At 39.8% G+C, this 16,168-nt stretch overlaps 1 protein-coding gene across 1 annotated transcript; it reads right to left on the reverse strand.

Moving 5' to 3' along the window:
* Positions 1-1,569: 1,569 nt before the first annotated feature.
* LOC127765336 (histone transcription regulator 3 homolog) lies at positions 1,570-2,533 on the reverse strand. Its single transcript, XM_052290204.1, has 4 exons — positions 2,342-2,533; positions 2,190-2,252; positions 1,917-1,982; positions 1,570-1,792 (listed from the first exon to the last, which is right to left on the reverse strand). Exons 1-4 carry the CDS (start codon positions 2,531-2,533, stop codon positions 1,574-1,576), a joined length of 540 nt encoding a protein of 179 aa, XP_052146164.1. The 3' UTR covers positions 1,570-1,573.
* Between the last annotated feature and the right edge of the window lie 13,635 nt (positions 2,534-16,168).

Here is a 16,168-nt window from a genome sequence, read left to right on the forward strand (position 1 = left end):
CAACTAATTGTCATCAACTAGCCATCAACCATCCTCCACTACACAACCATCAACCAACAATCAATTAGGACTAATTGATATAAGTTACCAATTCCCTAATCAAATGGATTAATTCTCAAAACTCTTCATCCCATTGATATCCCATAAAAGAATGAATACACATGAATTCCTAGCATAATGAGCCTTGGAATTTATTTGATTTAATTGATTTAAATGGATCAATTACCCAATTAAATCTAACAATCCCCACCAAATTTCAAGGCTCATGAGAATGCTCTCTATTCCATAGCAGCTTTTATATACCAGTGTTTCGGTGAAGACTGTTAAGTTGAACTTTCACCTAGAAAAGGAGCTACATCTGACCACAACTGAACAATGGACTATGCCTTGAATTGTCAGTCTTGTGCAGTTAGGTTTCACTCAATTCCATAACTGATACTAGGCAACCATTAGTATTCCCTCGGGTTGGAGCTTATAAGTCATACTCCAGGCCTTTCATGAGTATCTAGAGATCACCCAAATCTCATAGACTATGACTAGCAGTCGAACTCATATAGGTGTGTTCCTTCTAAGATGTTCTGCAGGTCAACATCTCTGCTTAATGAAAGTCACTCGGAACACATTGAGGCATAAGCCATCCTACCATACAGTATAGGAGAGAAGTACATCATGAAAATGAGCCCATTTAAGGGTCTCTTCTCTCGGTTACACAATAGTCACTACAAGATTCCTAACTTTTACCAAGGGTGTTTAAACCGTCGGCCACCTATTAAAACTGTCGGCCATACATATTACTGAGTGTGAACTGTCGGCAACTTCCCCTCAGCCACATGTGGTCGGTAATTGATCATATTGCTGAGGATACCCTCGGTAACTATGTACCCGAGGGTTTCGTCCCGAGGGTTTACGGTCGGTCCTTTTTTCAGAGACCACGCATGGTTCTTTCTTGCCGACCACATTTCCCGAGCGTATACCGTCGGTTATTCATTGAGTGACAGTATAATATACCGTCGGCCTTATTCTCACCGAGAGGTTTATTTTCCCGTCAAATTGTGATTACCCTCGACAATTTAGTAACCGATGGTTCTACACGCCTTCGGAAATAGTATTTGCCATAGGTTTTTATATACCGTCATCCATTCGTTACCCTCGGAAATAGTATTGCCGAGAGGTTATTTAAGTTACTTGAAAAAGAAAATCAAACCCTCGGTGATTTGATATTTTCTAAAAAAATGCAAATTTAAATTGTACCCATTTTTAATTAATCTTATAAAAGTAACTTACTGCGCATAGTCACATCAAAACAAATTTCAGCTTAATTAATCCATAAACAGATCCACGGGAAGTTCAACCATAGATATATAACCAAATTGTTCAAAAATATTTATCATCCATCACCATAGCAAAACTAAGTAATTCCTGACATGTCTTGCATGAAAGACTTTAATTGAAACAAGTCTGTAACATTTAAAATAAGATAGACTAAGAGAAAATTCTCTAAACTGCAAGGGTGGTCCATCTTCTACATAAGAAAAAGTAAGCTTCATAAAATTCATGGTCTCCATGTTCGCTTTTAGATAATCCATAAATCAATATCTTCATGGTCGCTTTCAGACATTCCATAATCCCCATCAGTGTCATCACCATTGCCCTCTCCTTCAGGAATCTCATTTCCTTCCCCAAGATCAAAATCATTGTCCTCATAATCAAGAATCTCATTTCCTTCCTCAAGATCAAAATCATTGCCCTCATCTTCACCAATATCATTTCCTCCCTCTTGATCAACATCACTCTGCATATATGATTGTATCTTAAACATTAGGTACTGCACTTTATTTAGATAATGTTAGGTATTGCACTAGAGCAAATTTTTATTCGCTATCACAAGAATATTTTGAAAGAAACTTATTTTCTACCTGGTCATGTTGATATTCAGCCTCATGATGATCTGGAGCAGACCCAACATCTTTAGTTGAGGAAGCCTACAATTTTGAAGCAACATCTATATATTATGCTACGAGTGTTTAGAAACACAAGACACTAACATCATTTGAAACAGAAGTCAAGATGAGTAAACCACTTTTAGTTGCTCTCATGTATACTATCGATATCATGGCATTATTTAAATATAGTTAGTTACTAAAACAGGAATGAAAAACTATTACATATTATCGAGAGAGTGAACTAACCAACTCAGGAGCATATTGTCTCACAAGGGTTTCATAGTCAAGTCCACCTTTAGCAGCCAATGCCTGCAAAGTTACAAAATCAAGGCCATGATTCTAATAAAAATTAAGTAAATGCTTGTTTTTGTATCCAATTTATAAAGAACAAATCATACCCGCACAACACACTCCAAGCCACGGTAAGAAGCATTATCTCTTTCCAAACATTTAATCTTCTTTTGTTGATAAATTTCTCTTGCAGAGACACGTGATGGTGGCGGTGTCACAGCCCTCTTCCTTGACTTAATTGCATCCTTATCTTTATTGCTAATTGCCTCATTAGCAATGGCTAGCCTACCATGTGGCATTCGACCTGTACTATTGTAAATAACATTGGCATCTAAGTCAGGCTTCTCAACTTGCCAGTTTGGTCCATATTCTCTTTCCATTCCTCTTGAAAGACATCCCTTTGTCAAAATTAGAAACCATGCATTAATCAGTGATCCATAATTCTTAAAATTGCAAATATTGTACATATATACGTCAAATGTTTTTCTATGTGGTCTTAATAGCAGAAAACACATGTATTTAGTGTCACAAGGCTGATCAGGCCTCTATACTTAACTAACTAGTAAGAAATTGGAGTTGTCAACTTTCAGGAATCAGACTACATAACTATTTCTAATTGCTTATTTGACTTGCAGTTTATATGTTTCTCAATCGAACATTATGTAAATTCATTATAAACTTCTTTTTTCATGCGAGCTGACGATCTAGAAACCATCAATTCATCTTAAAAGATCATTCAGATCACACCATGTGTTTTGGAGGGTTTCTAAATTGGCACACATGGAGGAGTTCCTGATGAAAATTTCGAAAAATAGGAGGCAAGTAGCATCTACGTCTAAGTCCAAACTTAAGCTAGTAATTGATCATGAGAGGTTCAACATTACTGAGGTTTTGGTTCTCATAATTAAGCAGCAGTCTTTAAAAAGTAAAATTACAGAGCTTACCCAAGCTTCTTTTGCCCTCTGGTTGCATAGCTGCTCATTTTTTCCTTGTTGCATCCTGTGTGTGTGCTGCCAAGCAGCAGCAAGTCCTTGCTGCCCACCTTTTGTATGTTGCTGCATTACAAATAAATTAGTATATGCATCGATTTTATATAGGAACAAGCTCTATGGATTGCTACAAATTAACAAGTACCAGGTACTGCTTTGTAGCGACCAAGCCCCGCGACCCGCCGCATTGGTATACAGTATCACCTCCAGCTAACCTATTTCTCTTCCCATTTAAAGATTTCTTCCTAAATTCAGGTGTACTCCAGTGCTCACAAAGTAAACGCCAACCCTCTTCAGTAACTGAAAAATCCTTTGGTTTAGCAGAAACCAAAGCTTGCACAGTAGGCCAATGGTTACCATCCTCATCAACATCCTCTGCTGGTACTTTGCCTTTTTTATATAACTTGTTGGTAGCTCTTTTCTTCTCTTCGAACAGCACCTGTGGCACTTTCTTCTTGAAATTTTGCTCCAAGACTTTATCAGCTTCCACTTTGTCAGTGGGATCACATTTAAAACGATACTGCCAAATCAAGCAAGAATAATATTATTTTTCCACGCTGTTGAGACTATCACAAATATGAGAAAAACTTACCCAAAATTCTTTAAGAACTCGGTCAGCTGGTGACATTATTCTTTCATTTGTAGACCTCTTGTAGTCCCTCCAAGTAAGTGCAGGTGTCCTGCATTCTACGAGACCAAAAGCACCAGGATAGAACTTACGCAATAGTGCACCTTGCACTGTTGATGGTCTACGAGATGAGATATAAGGATACACTTCAAAAGCGCTACAAACAGAAAGTAAAATATTAGTATATCCACAAATTCGTTCATCCATATATATTAGCTCTGTTTTGTAATAAAGATTTTTGTTAAGCATGCACTTGAAGAAGTTGAAATGAAATTTATGTAAAACTTACTCTCCAGCTGGGACTATTCTAGGACGATCAGCCTCCTCCAGTCTATCACCACACCCAGTCCTTGCACGGGTGTTGGACTCATCGTCTTCGACATTGGTTGGCGAAGACCCTCCATTTCCTGCTTGAGCACTGGAAGCTGATCCTGTTTGCCTTGATGATCCCTCACTTTGAGGTTGAGGTCTATGTCTTAAGCGCCCGCTCATCCTACAAGTGTGAGATGGTAATTAGTATAGTTGTATCACAGTGAAGCACTGCACAGAAAAATAATGAAAATAAAGAAACATGGTACTGGCCTTCTAGAGTGAAAACAAATTAAATAGCTGATTATATAATAGAACATAGTACTACAGGAAATTAGCATGACACTTAGGATAAATTTGCACCAAAGTATTGATTATATAATACCATATATTATTAAAATAAATTATCAGGATAACTCAAATAAATTTGCACCAAATTAATAAAGCTATGAAAAAAATAAACTCAATAATCATCATCATCATATTCTGAATCATTTCCATTCTCCTCGTCATCATTGTTCTCGTCCTCGTCATCGCCATCATCAACTTGTTCTTCAGAACCCTCCTCCCCACCACTTTCATCTGATTCTTCATGGATCTCATCACTACCAATGTTATCTGAAGGTTCCTCATTGCCTTGCTTTTGTAGAATTTCAATTTCATCAGGATCAACCACATATTCAGAATCATTGGTTGACATTATAATCTCATCAAATAAGTTCCCTGAATCTACGACTAAATTTCCCTGCAAATCCTCTTCTTGGTAACAGACATCTTCACTTGGGATGACCAAGCTTCTAATTGGTTGCATCTTGTATACAACCCACCAATCACGCAAGTCTCGCCTTCGGGAAGGATATTGCAGATAATATACTTGTGTTGCTTAATGAGCCATAGCAAATGGTTCAAAGTTTGTTAATTTTGAGGTAGACTTTATTTCTACCATTCCCAAAGTTGGTGTGGATCGTTTGCCCCGAATGGGGTCAAACCAACGGCATTGGAGCAGCACTATTTCAATCTTCCGGCCAGCATCAAATCTTAGTTTTATAATGTCTTCGATGACACCATAGTAGTCAAGTTGCTGGTCATCAGAGGTGAACGAGGACAAACAAACCCCTGAGTTTACTGTGGTCAACCTTCTATGAGATTTTTCATATTTCTCGGACCTAAAACGATAGCCATTAATATCATAAGAATTGTATGACAAGACCCTAGGCTTGCATCCAATAGCTAAATTCCACAAATCATCATCTGCACTTGGATCATTTCGACACTACAATAAGTAAATAATTTAGAAATTAAAAATATATATTTTGAACATTATAGGTAAGAAAATATAAGGATATATATAGAGTTTTTACAGCATTCTTAAACCAGTCAACAAATTCCTCTCTCATCAATTGATCAAGCCCCTCGACTGAAAGATTATTATGCATTGCATGCTTCTCTTCAGAAAACTTTCTACAAATAAGATATGATTAGAAATTTTGTTTGTAACAAACTAAATATAATGAAATTTTCATCACATACTCTTGAAATTTGTCGACCATAGAGCAATTAGTCAGGACATATAACATCGCAGCATTCAACTCTTGTGGACTAAGGTCTCGAGGCACACCTCTACCATGAAGCATGCCCTGTTCCTGGAACACATCTAAGGTGCAACCATCATTTTGCACCACTGTACCACCATTGTTGTATCTATTAGGCTTGTTCCAGGTTGTTCTAATGTCTTTGTTAAAATAAATAGACATAAAATTTGTTGTCTCTTCTACAATATATGCCTCCACGATTGAGCCCTCTACTCTTGCCTTGTTACGAACTTTAAGACGAAGTTTGCGCATACACCTATAAATATATTAGAAAATTTTCAATTTAATTGACAAGACAAATAGTATCTAAGCTAGTTAAAGCTACAATACCTTTCAAAGGGGTACATCCAACGAAATTGTACAGGACCGCCAACCCTTGCCTCATAAGGAAGATGTAGAATCAAATGTTGCATTGAATTAAAGAAACCCGGTGGAAACATTTTCTCAAGCTTGCATAACAGAACTACAATTTCCTTTTCAAGTCTATGCATTTGTTCTTTATCAATTTCTTTGGCGCACAACTGTCTATAAAAAAAACTTAGTTCAGACAAATCCTTCCATTCTTTCTCTGGAATGAACCCCCTCAATGCAACTGGTAGCAGACGTTCTATAAATATGTGAAAATCATGGCTTTTCAACCCAATAAATTTGCACTGAGACAAGTTCACAGCTTTCTTTAAGTTAGCTGCAAACCGATCAGGAAATTTCAAGTCCTTAAACCACTTCATAATGGTCAATTTATCCTCCTTTGTAACACAATATTTTGCCCTAGGCTTTTGCCACCTACCATTGGTGCTTTTAGTCATGTTTAGAGTTGGTCGATCACAAATATCAGCCATGTCAAGTCGTGCTTTCACATTATCCTTAGTTTTATCTTGAATATCTAGGCAAGTGCTCAACACTGCCTCTGCAACATTTTTCTCATTATGCATGACATCAATGTTATGACGAAGCATCAATTTCTTGAAGTATGGTAATTTCCATAAACCACTTATACCTGTCCAATTGTGTGTCTCCCCAAACCCTTCAAAGGTATGCTTACCGGTTCTATCAGGAACAAGGCTCATGAGCTGCTTGTATATCTCATCACCAGTTAAGCGCTCTGGGGGAAGATCTAACACTTTTGTTTTCTTTCGAAAACATTTTAAGCTCCTACGAAATTCATGATTACTAGGGAGGAACCTCCTATGGCAATCAAACCAACAAGCTTTATGCCCATGCTTCAACTGAAAGGCCTTCGTACCACCCCCACATATAGGACAAGCAAGTTTTCCGTGGGTGCTCCAACAAGATACTAAGCCATAAGCAGGAAAGTCATGAATAGTCCACACTACTGCAGCCTTCATATTGAAGTTTTGCTTCAAAAAACGATCATATGTGACAGCTCCATTCATCCATAGATCAAGAAGCTCATCAACTAGAGGCTCCATGAAAACATTTAAGTTTTTCCCTGGGTGCTCTGGGCCAGGAATAACAAGTGAAAGAAGAATATTATTATCTTTAGTGCACATTTCAGGTGGTAGATTATATGGAGCAACAAAGACTGGCCAACAAGAGTATGGAGTTGAAGCTATACTAAATGGTGTAAAACCATCTGTTGCTAGACAAAGCCGCACATTCCGTACCTCCTGAGAAAAATCAGGAAACTCCTTATCGAATTCCTTCCAAGCTTCCCCATCCGAAGGGTGACCCATAACATTGCTTTCCTCACGAGGCCTTGCATGATATCTCATATGCTTTGCCATGGTCTCAGACATGTACAATCGCTGCAACCTTGGAGTGATGGGGAGATATCGCAAAACTTTCCGTGGGACTCGCTTTGATCTATTTCCTCTAGCCGACTCTTCATACCGAGCCTCACCACAAACAGTGCAGTTTTCTTTATGCTCGTTTTCCTTATAGAAAAGCATGCAATTGTTTGTACATGCATGAATCTTCTTGTATGGCATGCCAAGACTGTGCACAAGCTTTTTAGACCTATGGTAATTTTTGGGGAGTTTATTTCTAGCCTCATCTCCTAAACTATCATGTAGTAGATTCATTATTTCATTATAGCAGGCTTCTGACATGTTATTTTGTGTTTTGATACTCATTAGACGTGCCACAATTGACAAACGTGTTTGTCTTGTATTCTCATGCACTGGTGTGTCTACTTCCTCTAGCAATCTGTATAGTTCTGCAGCTGTAGGTGTTGGTTCCTCACTCGGATTAACATCATGTGCAACAATTGCATCAGTTAACATTTCATTCATTTGATCTACCGGACCTATATGTTGTTCTGCTTCATCTTCCTCAAGTATTTCTGGCTCACCATGACTAGTCCACCTTTCATATCCTAATTGGAAGCCATAACGGCATAGATGGAGTGTCATTTCCTCTCTTGTGCGTTTGTGGCAGCAAACACACTTACTACATGGACAATAAGATTTCCCATCAACAGTAACTTCAGGCAATGAAAAAGCATGGTCTAGAAATTTTTCTAACCCCTGCCTCCAAGCTGTACTAATGGACCTGCCCTTTTTTTCAGAGTACATCCAACCACGGTCTTCCTCCATTAGCAGGTTGCCTGAGTGTATCATTCAAAATTTTATATACTATATTGCGGAAGTTAAAAATGAGTATATATGGGAGTTTTCTACATTCAACAGACAAGGGCATGATTGTGCAGAGAAGAATGACAGTATATAGATTCCTAAAAAAAATGGACAATCTGCAGGGGAAGTAAACTAAAGGACAATAGTACATGTCTTGAAGAATTCTACGGTGCCAACAGGTGTGCATGTAATATGGGAATACTGTGAAGTGAAGGGCAGGTTCGCTACATCCCAGATAAAAGGGAGAAGTGGATTTGGAGATTTGAGAAGAGGAGTATTTTCAGAATTTTTATGACAGAGCCAGCACTAGGCCACCTAGGCGAATAGTAGAGGCCACAGCGCAACATCCACTACAGATCTTTGATAATTATCTGAATTTAGCACATAGTTGTTCATCCACTACAGATCATTGCTAGAAAATTGCACTCAACAAAAATCGAAAATCAGAATAATGGAGAGAATAAGGCCATTGCAGGAAGAAAACTTTGAGGGAGGGAGAGCAGGAGGGAGGGATGACCATACCTTGACGTGGAGTGGTGCCCTCGCGTGTGCCCGGCGAAGCAAATTCTGCCGGTAGGGAGAGGAGGGACCGGCGATGACGTACGGAGAGAAGGGAATTCACAGATTCAATCTAATGAATCAGTTTTGCTACCAACTATTTCGAAGGAGAAAAGACGCAAGAGTTATATATTACTTATCGCGTGGGCGGCGAATTTGCGCGCGTATTATTTTAGGAGATCGGAAGTGGGCGCGAATAAGGAAACCGTCGGCCACACTCTGCGAATTGGAAATTTTTAGGTCGCTAACACGTACTTTAATATTTTGGTGCCTCTTTGTTCAGTGTGCAAGGCGTAGCTCAGCTGGTTTGGAATCATCATATTTATGTGTTGGAGGTCTTGAGTTCAAACCCAAGAACTGAAATATATATTTTTTAAAATTTCGGATTGTATTACATCATGCTTACAAAATAGATAATATTAATAAAATATGGCCACATTTTTATGCTCATGATTTTTTTTTTTGCACAATTTTAATACTATTGAATAATGTTCTCTTTAGTTTGACGTAAATGCATGCCATTTCATAAACTTATCTGGTCAAAGTTATAAATTCTTTTAATGCAAACATACATGAGCATACATGGTTGTATCATGTGAAAAATAATCGTATACCATTGCATTTGTAAAGAAATGAGATAATAATTTATGAGATTGGGACGTAACTACAAAGGTGCCATGAAGCGGGTACATACAGTGGGCAGGAGGCCGAGTTAATGAAATGGAAAAGGAGAAAATTGGCTATGAGAATAACTCGTACGAAGAGGATATATGAGAATAAAATGGATAAGCATATATACTATCTTTGATGCTAAGCACAAGATGTCTTACATATGAAACCAATCAAATTGAAGATAACAACTATGTGGTTAATATGGTAAAGACTAGAGAGTCTATTAATTTATTGTGCCCACATGTATATACTTCAATTTGATCTAAAATAAAGATTTTAAAAAAACAAAGTTACTATATATAAGGACGTTTGTTTTTTTCAGTTATAGCCTACAGTACATATTATATTACATTTTTTAATGCAAATATAGTTCTCTTTGTCACATATTATTGCCAAAGGTACCATTGTGAACCATCGGTAAAGTTATGTCCTCTCGGTAATTTTTTCCTGTACCTTCGGAACTTATAACCATTTCCGAGAGGTATATTAAACCCATCGGTTACTAATATACCCCGTCAGTCACTAATAATAATTTCCGAGAGTTATATTAAACCCCTCGGTTACTAATATACCCTGTCGGCCACTAATAATCATTTCCGAGAGTTAAATTAAACCCCTCGGTTACTAATATACCCCGTCGGCCACTAATAATCATTTCCGAGAGTTAAATTAAACCCCTCGGTTACTAATATACCCTGTCGGCCACTAATAATAATTTCCGAGAGTTGAATTAAACCACTCGGTTATTAATATACCCCGTCGGCCACTAATGATAATTTCCGATAGTTAAATTAAACCTCTCGGTTACTAATATACCCCGTCGGCCACTTAAAACCATTTCCGAGTGGTATCTTATAACTCTCACTCACTGATATATCCCGTCGGCCACATGCTAAATAGCCGAATGTTCTCATAACAACCCTCATTAAAATTTCAAACGGTCGGCCACCTAAATCTTCCTGACGGTCTGTAGGATTTTTTGTTTGGACGCTTGGCAAATCTTAGGATTCTAGTAGTGAGTTTGTTTCGCCATCCAAATTCACGGGATCTCCGATCACAATGGACAGGTTTCCACTATTGTGCAACTCTAAGTGGGTCTCAAGCCCATTTCCCTCGATGCACTGTCTATCACATTACGTGGTAGCCCCTTGGTAAACTGATCTGCCAGATTTTTAGCTGTCTGGACATAATCCAGTGCTATCACTCCGGAGTTTTTCTGCTTTCTGACAGATTTCAGTCTTCTCTTTACATGCCTAGATGACTTCATGTTGTCTTTCGAACTGTTCACCTTAATAATCACTGTTTGATTATCACAGTTCATTAGGATAGCTGGCACTGGTTTTTCAACAACCGGCAAATCCATCAGGAGTTCACGAAGCCACTCGGCCTCAACTGTGGCAGTATCTAGTGCTGTGAGTTCTGCTTCCATTGTTGACCTCGTTAAGATGGTTTGCTTGCAAGACTTCCAGGAAATAGCGCCACCTCTAAGTGTGAACACATATCCACTTGTGGCCTTTATCTCATCAGCATCAGATATCCAGTTTGAGTCACTATACCCTTCCAGTACTTTTGGGTAACCAGTATAGTGAATTCCATAGCTCATTGTACCCTTTAGATAGCGTATGACCCTTTCCAGAGCTTTGCCAATGATCATCTCCCGGATTTGAAACAAACCGGCTCAGCTTGCTCACAGCAAATGAGATGTCAGGCCTCGTTGCACTAGCCAAGTACATCAATGAACCAATGATTTGGGAGTATCTCAATTGATTCCTTGCTATTCTTCGGTTTTTCCTTAATAGCACACTGGAGTCATAAGAAGTTGGAGCTGGCTTGCAGTCACTATAACCAAAGCGACTCAAAACCTTGTCCACATAGTGAGATTGCACGAGTGTAATCCCACCCTCATCTCCTCTCAGTAGCTTAATGTTAAGAATAACATTAGCCACTCCCAAATCCTTCATTTCAAAGCTTTTGGACAAAAAGTCCTTAACCTCCTCAATCACATTGAGGCTGGTTCCAAAAATCAATATGTCATCGACATATAAACACAAGATCACTCCCTCTCCCCCACCATAGCGATAGTACACACATTTGTCAGCTTCGTTCACAACAAAGCCAGCAGATGTAAGTGTTGTGTCAAACTTCTCATGCCATTGCTTAGGTGCTTGCTTAAAGCCATATAAGGATTTCAACAGTTTACACACCATTCCCTCCTGACCTTCTAGTACATATCCGTCTGGTTGATCCATATAGATCTCCTCTTCCAGCTCTCCGTTTAGGAAAGCTGTCTTAACATCCATCTGATGGACGAGAAGGCCATCAGAGGCTGCCAGAGCAAGTAGTACTCGAATCGTGGTCAAGCGGGCAACTGGTGAGTAGGTATCAAAAAAATCCTTGCCTTCTTTTGGATATAACCCTTAGCCACAAGCCTTGCCTTATACTTTTCAATTGTACCATCAGGCCTAAGCTTTTTCTTGAAAACCCATTTGCATCCTACAGACTTGCACCCATATGGACGCTCAACGACTTCCCAAGTACTATTAGACATAATTGAGTCCATCTCACTGTGTACCACTTCCTTCCAATAGTCAGCGTCAGTAGATGAATATGCCTCTTCTATGATTCTTGGAGTGTCATCCACAAGGTATACAATGTAGTCATCTCCAAAAGAATTTGCAGTCCTTTGTCTCTTACTCTTTCGAGTTGCTACAATGTTATCCTCCTCAGGATTTTCCTCAGGCGTTTGATCATTGTGTTCTATCAGTGCAAAGTGCTCGTGGGGTAAAACAGGTTCTTGACTAGACGTGCTAGGTGTATTTTTCATGGGAAATCCATTCTCAAAAAATGTGGCATCTCTGGACTCAGTAATTGTACCAACACGCATGTCGGGTACTCCAGAGTTTACTATTAGGAACCTATAGCCCACGCTGTGGATAGCATAACCAAGGAACACACAGTCTACGGTCTTTGATCCAAGTTTACGCTTTTTGGCTATAGGTACATTTACCTTGGCCAAGCAGCCCCATGTGCGTAGGTATGAGAAATTTAATTTCTTCCTTTCCCATTCTTCGAATGGTGTTACTTCCTTATGCTTCACTGGAATTTTATTCAGGACATGACAAGCAGTCATAATTGCCTCACCCCACCATTCCATGGAAAGTCCCGCAGTGTCTAACATGGCATTCACCATCTCAGTTAGAGTGCGGTTCTTTCTTTCAGCTACCCCATTTGATTGGGGTGAATAGGGAGGCGTCCTCTCATGAATAATTCCAAACTCTTCGCAAAAGGACGTAAACTCATTGGAAAAATACTCTCCACCCCTATCTGACCTCAACCGTTTGATTTTCCTTTCAAGTTGGTTTTCTACCTCAGCTTTATAGATCTTAAAGTAATGCAATGCCTCATCCTTTGTTTTCAATAGGTACACATAGCAATATCTAGTGCAATCATCTATCAGTGTCATGAAATATTTCTTTCCCCCTTTAGTCAACACACCGTTCATTTCGCACAGATCGGAATGAACTAGTTCTAGTGGTGCCAAATTTCTCGCCTCAGATGCCTTGTGAGGTTTGCGAGGTTGTTTCGATTGAACACAAGTATGGCACTTGGAACCTTTGACCAAAGTGAATTTTGGAATTAAACTCATGTTAGCCAACTGCGTCATACAACCAAAATTCACATGACAAAGTTGTGAATGCCACACATTGGACTCATCATTCTTGCTAATATGGTTCACAACATTATTATTATTATTATTACACATGTCATCCAAAGAAAAACGGAACAGACCTCCACTGTCATAACCTTTTCCAATAAAAGTTCCATATTTAGATACGACACATTTATTGGATTCAAACACAAGTCTAAAACCATCTCTACACAATAGAGAGCCGCTAACTAGATTCTTCTTTATTGAAGGGACATGCTACACGTTCTTCAGCTGCACGGTCTTTCCCGAAGTAAACTTTAGATCGACGTACCAACACCATGAACAGCCGCAAGCGACCCATTTCCCATCAACAAGGAGGAACCTCTCCCGACCTGATAAGAAGAAAACAGGGAAATATCAGCACACACATGAATATTAGCACCAGTATCAACCCACCAATCAGGTGAATGAAAAACAGAGAGAACTGTAGGTAAAAAATTACCATACCCCGATGTTCCTCCGCCCTCGCTAATAACCATGTTGGCAGACTTCTTGTCCTTGCGATCAGGACAATTCTTCGCCCAATGCCCAGGCTTACCGTACACAAAGCAGTCGCTCTTGGCCTTTCCTTTGCCTTTCTTCTTAAAATTGGTTGTAGCCTTTGGTTTGACATCAGGCTTGACTTTCTTGTTGTTGTTGTTGTGGGATGCGTGAGGGTTCTTCTTTTGCACCAAATTGGCGCTAGAACCTCCCTCGATATTTTTGCTCCGGTGTCCTTTGCTCTCGCCTTCTCCTCAACACCCAAAGAGCCAATGATATCAGTAAAACTGAACTCTTGCCTCTTGTGTTTTAGAGAAGTAGCAAAGTCCGACCAAGAAGGTGGCAATTTGGCAATAATGCCACCCGCCACAAACTTGTCTGGCAACTCACAATTGTTGTTCTCAAGTACCTTTGCCAGCATCTGAATCTCATGAGCCTGTTCCACTACAGAACGATCATCGACCATCTTGTAGTCATAGAACTGCTCCATGACATACAGCTCGCTGCCGGCGTCGGAAACTCCGAACTTGGCCTCAAGTGCATCCCACATGTCCTTCCCTAAAGGCATGTGCATGTACACGTCCACTATATTGTCCGCGAGTACACTGATCAATGCTCCACGAAACAGGCAATCCGAAGCCTCGAACTTAGCCTCCTCCTCAGGAGAGAGAGGCGGTTCACTTCGTTTGCCCCGTGAAACATAGAAGCATTGCATCGCTGTCAACCACAGTAGTGCACGTGCTTTCCATCTCTTATAATTAGAACCATCAAAAGCATGTGGTTTTGGTGTTGCAGCAAAGCCAACTACCGAAAATGACCTATCAGGTTTTTGGATTGTTGGAAATTTGGTCATAATTCGGCATATTTTAATCCAAAATAACAAGATAATAAACATGATATTTACAATGGGATTTGATCCAATGATAGTGGTGAATGTAATCAACATGAGCATGCTTAATGTAGAATAAGCATCAACAATCACATAATAACACAATGTTGACATTGCGATGAACATTAACAGTAAAACTTCTAATTGAAATAATGTAAGAAGGTTATACCCCAAGAATGGTCCTCCGCTGGAGTTTGAGGCAGTATTGCCTCCGTTGGTGTTGACGGGAGCCTCCTTCTCCTTGTATCCAGTGTTTCCGTTGTCTCCAGTATTCGACATATTGGTGAAGGTGAAGTAGATGTTGATGAACAGTGAGTAGTCGCGCCTAGCACTCCCCAAAAACCTGATCGCCCGCCCGTCCGTGCAAACGTCGCAGCAGCGCGTGGTTTCGGAAGCCTACTCTCCCAACGCGTGTGCACACACTTGTCGGGATGGGATTACCGTAGCAGCAACAGTGTTGGAAAATGGATAAAAGTGTGTCTCACTATTCTCGCGGGAGATCAAATCCATTCTCATTTTATAAGAGGAATGGAAGATGAAGAGTAAGAGTCATGGAATAGGAAGAGGAATAGAGCAACTAATTGTCATCAACTAGCCATGAACCATCCTCCACTACACCACCATCAACCAACAATCAATTAGGAGTAATTGATGTAAGTTACCAATGGAATAGGAAGAGGAATAGAGCAACTAATTGTCATCAACTAGCCATCAACCATCCTCCACTACACAACCATCAACCAACAATCAATTAGGACTAATTGATATAAGTTACCAATTCCCTAATCAAATGGATTAATTCTCAAAACTCTTCATCCCATTGATATCCCATAAAAGAATGAATACACATGAATTCCTAGCATAATGAGCCTTGGAATTTATTTGATTTAATTGATTTAAATGGATCAATTACCCAATTAAATCTAACACTCCACTGTTGCTGTTGCTTCCACACCTTGCTGTGCTTGCGGCTCGTGTAGAGCGACACGACGATAGCGCAACGACGGCCACAACGACGAAGAGAGACGTGGTCTAGTCTCCTCCTTCTCCCGCCAATCGCCTCCTCCTCCCACTAGGCTTGCTGGAACTCCACCTCGTGGCTAGCATCGGGCGGCAGCTGAATGGCGGCAACGGCTCCTGATGCCGCCTCCCCCTCCCTCTCCCGCCTCTTCCTCTCTCCCCTTGTCCCGTTGGGCGCCTCCCCTTACCTCCCAAGCTTCGGAAGAAAAGAGCAGAAAGAAAAGGATGCTGACACGCGAGCCTCACATTTTTTCTTCTCATTGACATGTGGGTCCCATAATTTTTTTTATTTTTCTTTGCTGACTAGGATGCTATGTCAGCGAAACTAAAGATCTATACTACATCCGGACCTTTTTTGCACGGTTTGTATAGGGGTGGAGATTTCTGGTATTAGGGATCAGGGACTTTAGATAGACTCGATAGGCCGAGATAGAACTATATAAGATGCTGCATTTATGCCCACCATATAAGTTATGTATTTTGTGGCCTAAATA

This window comes from Oryza glaberrima, chromosome 3 (genome assembly GCF_000147395.1).
Source record: "Oryza glaberrima chromosome 3, OglaRS2, whole genome shotgun sequence".
Taxonomy (NCBI): domain Eukaryota; kingdom Viridiplantae; phylum Streptophyta; class Magnoliopsida; order Poales; family Poaceae; genus Oryza; species Oryza glaberrima.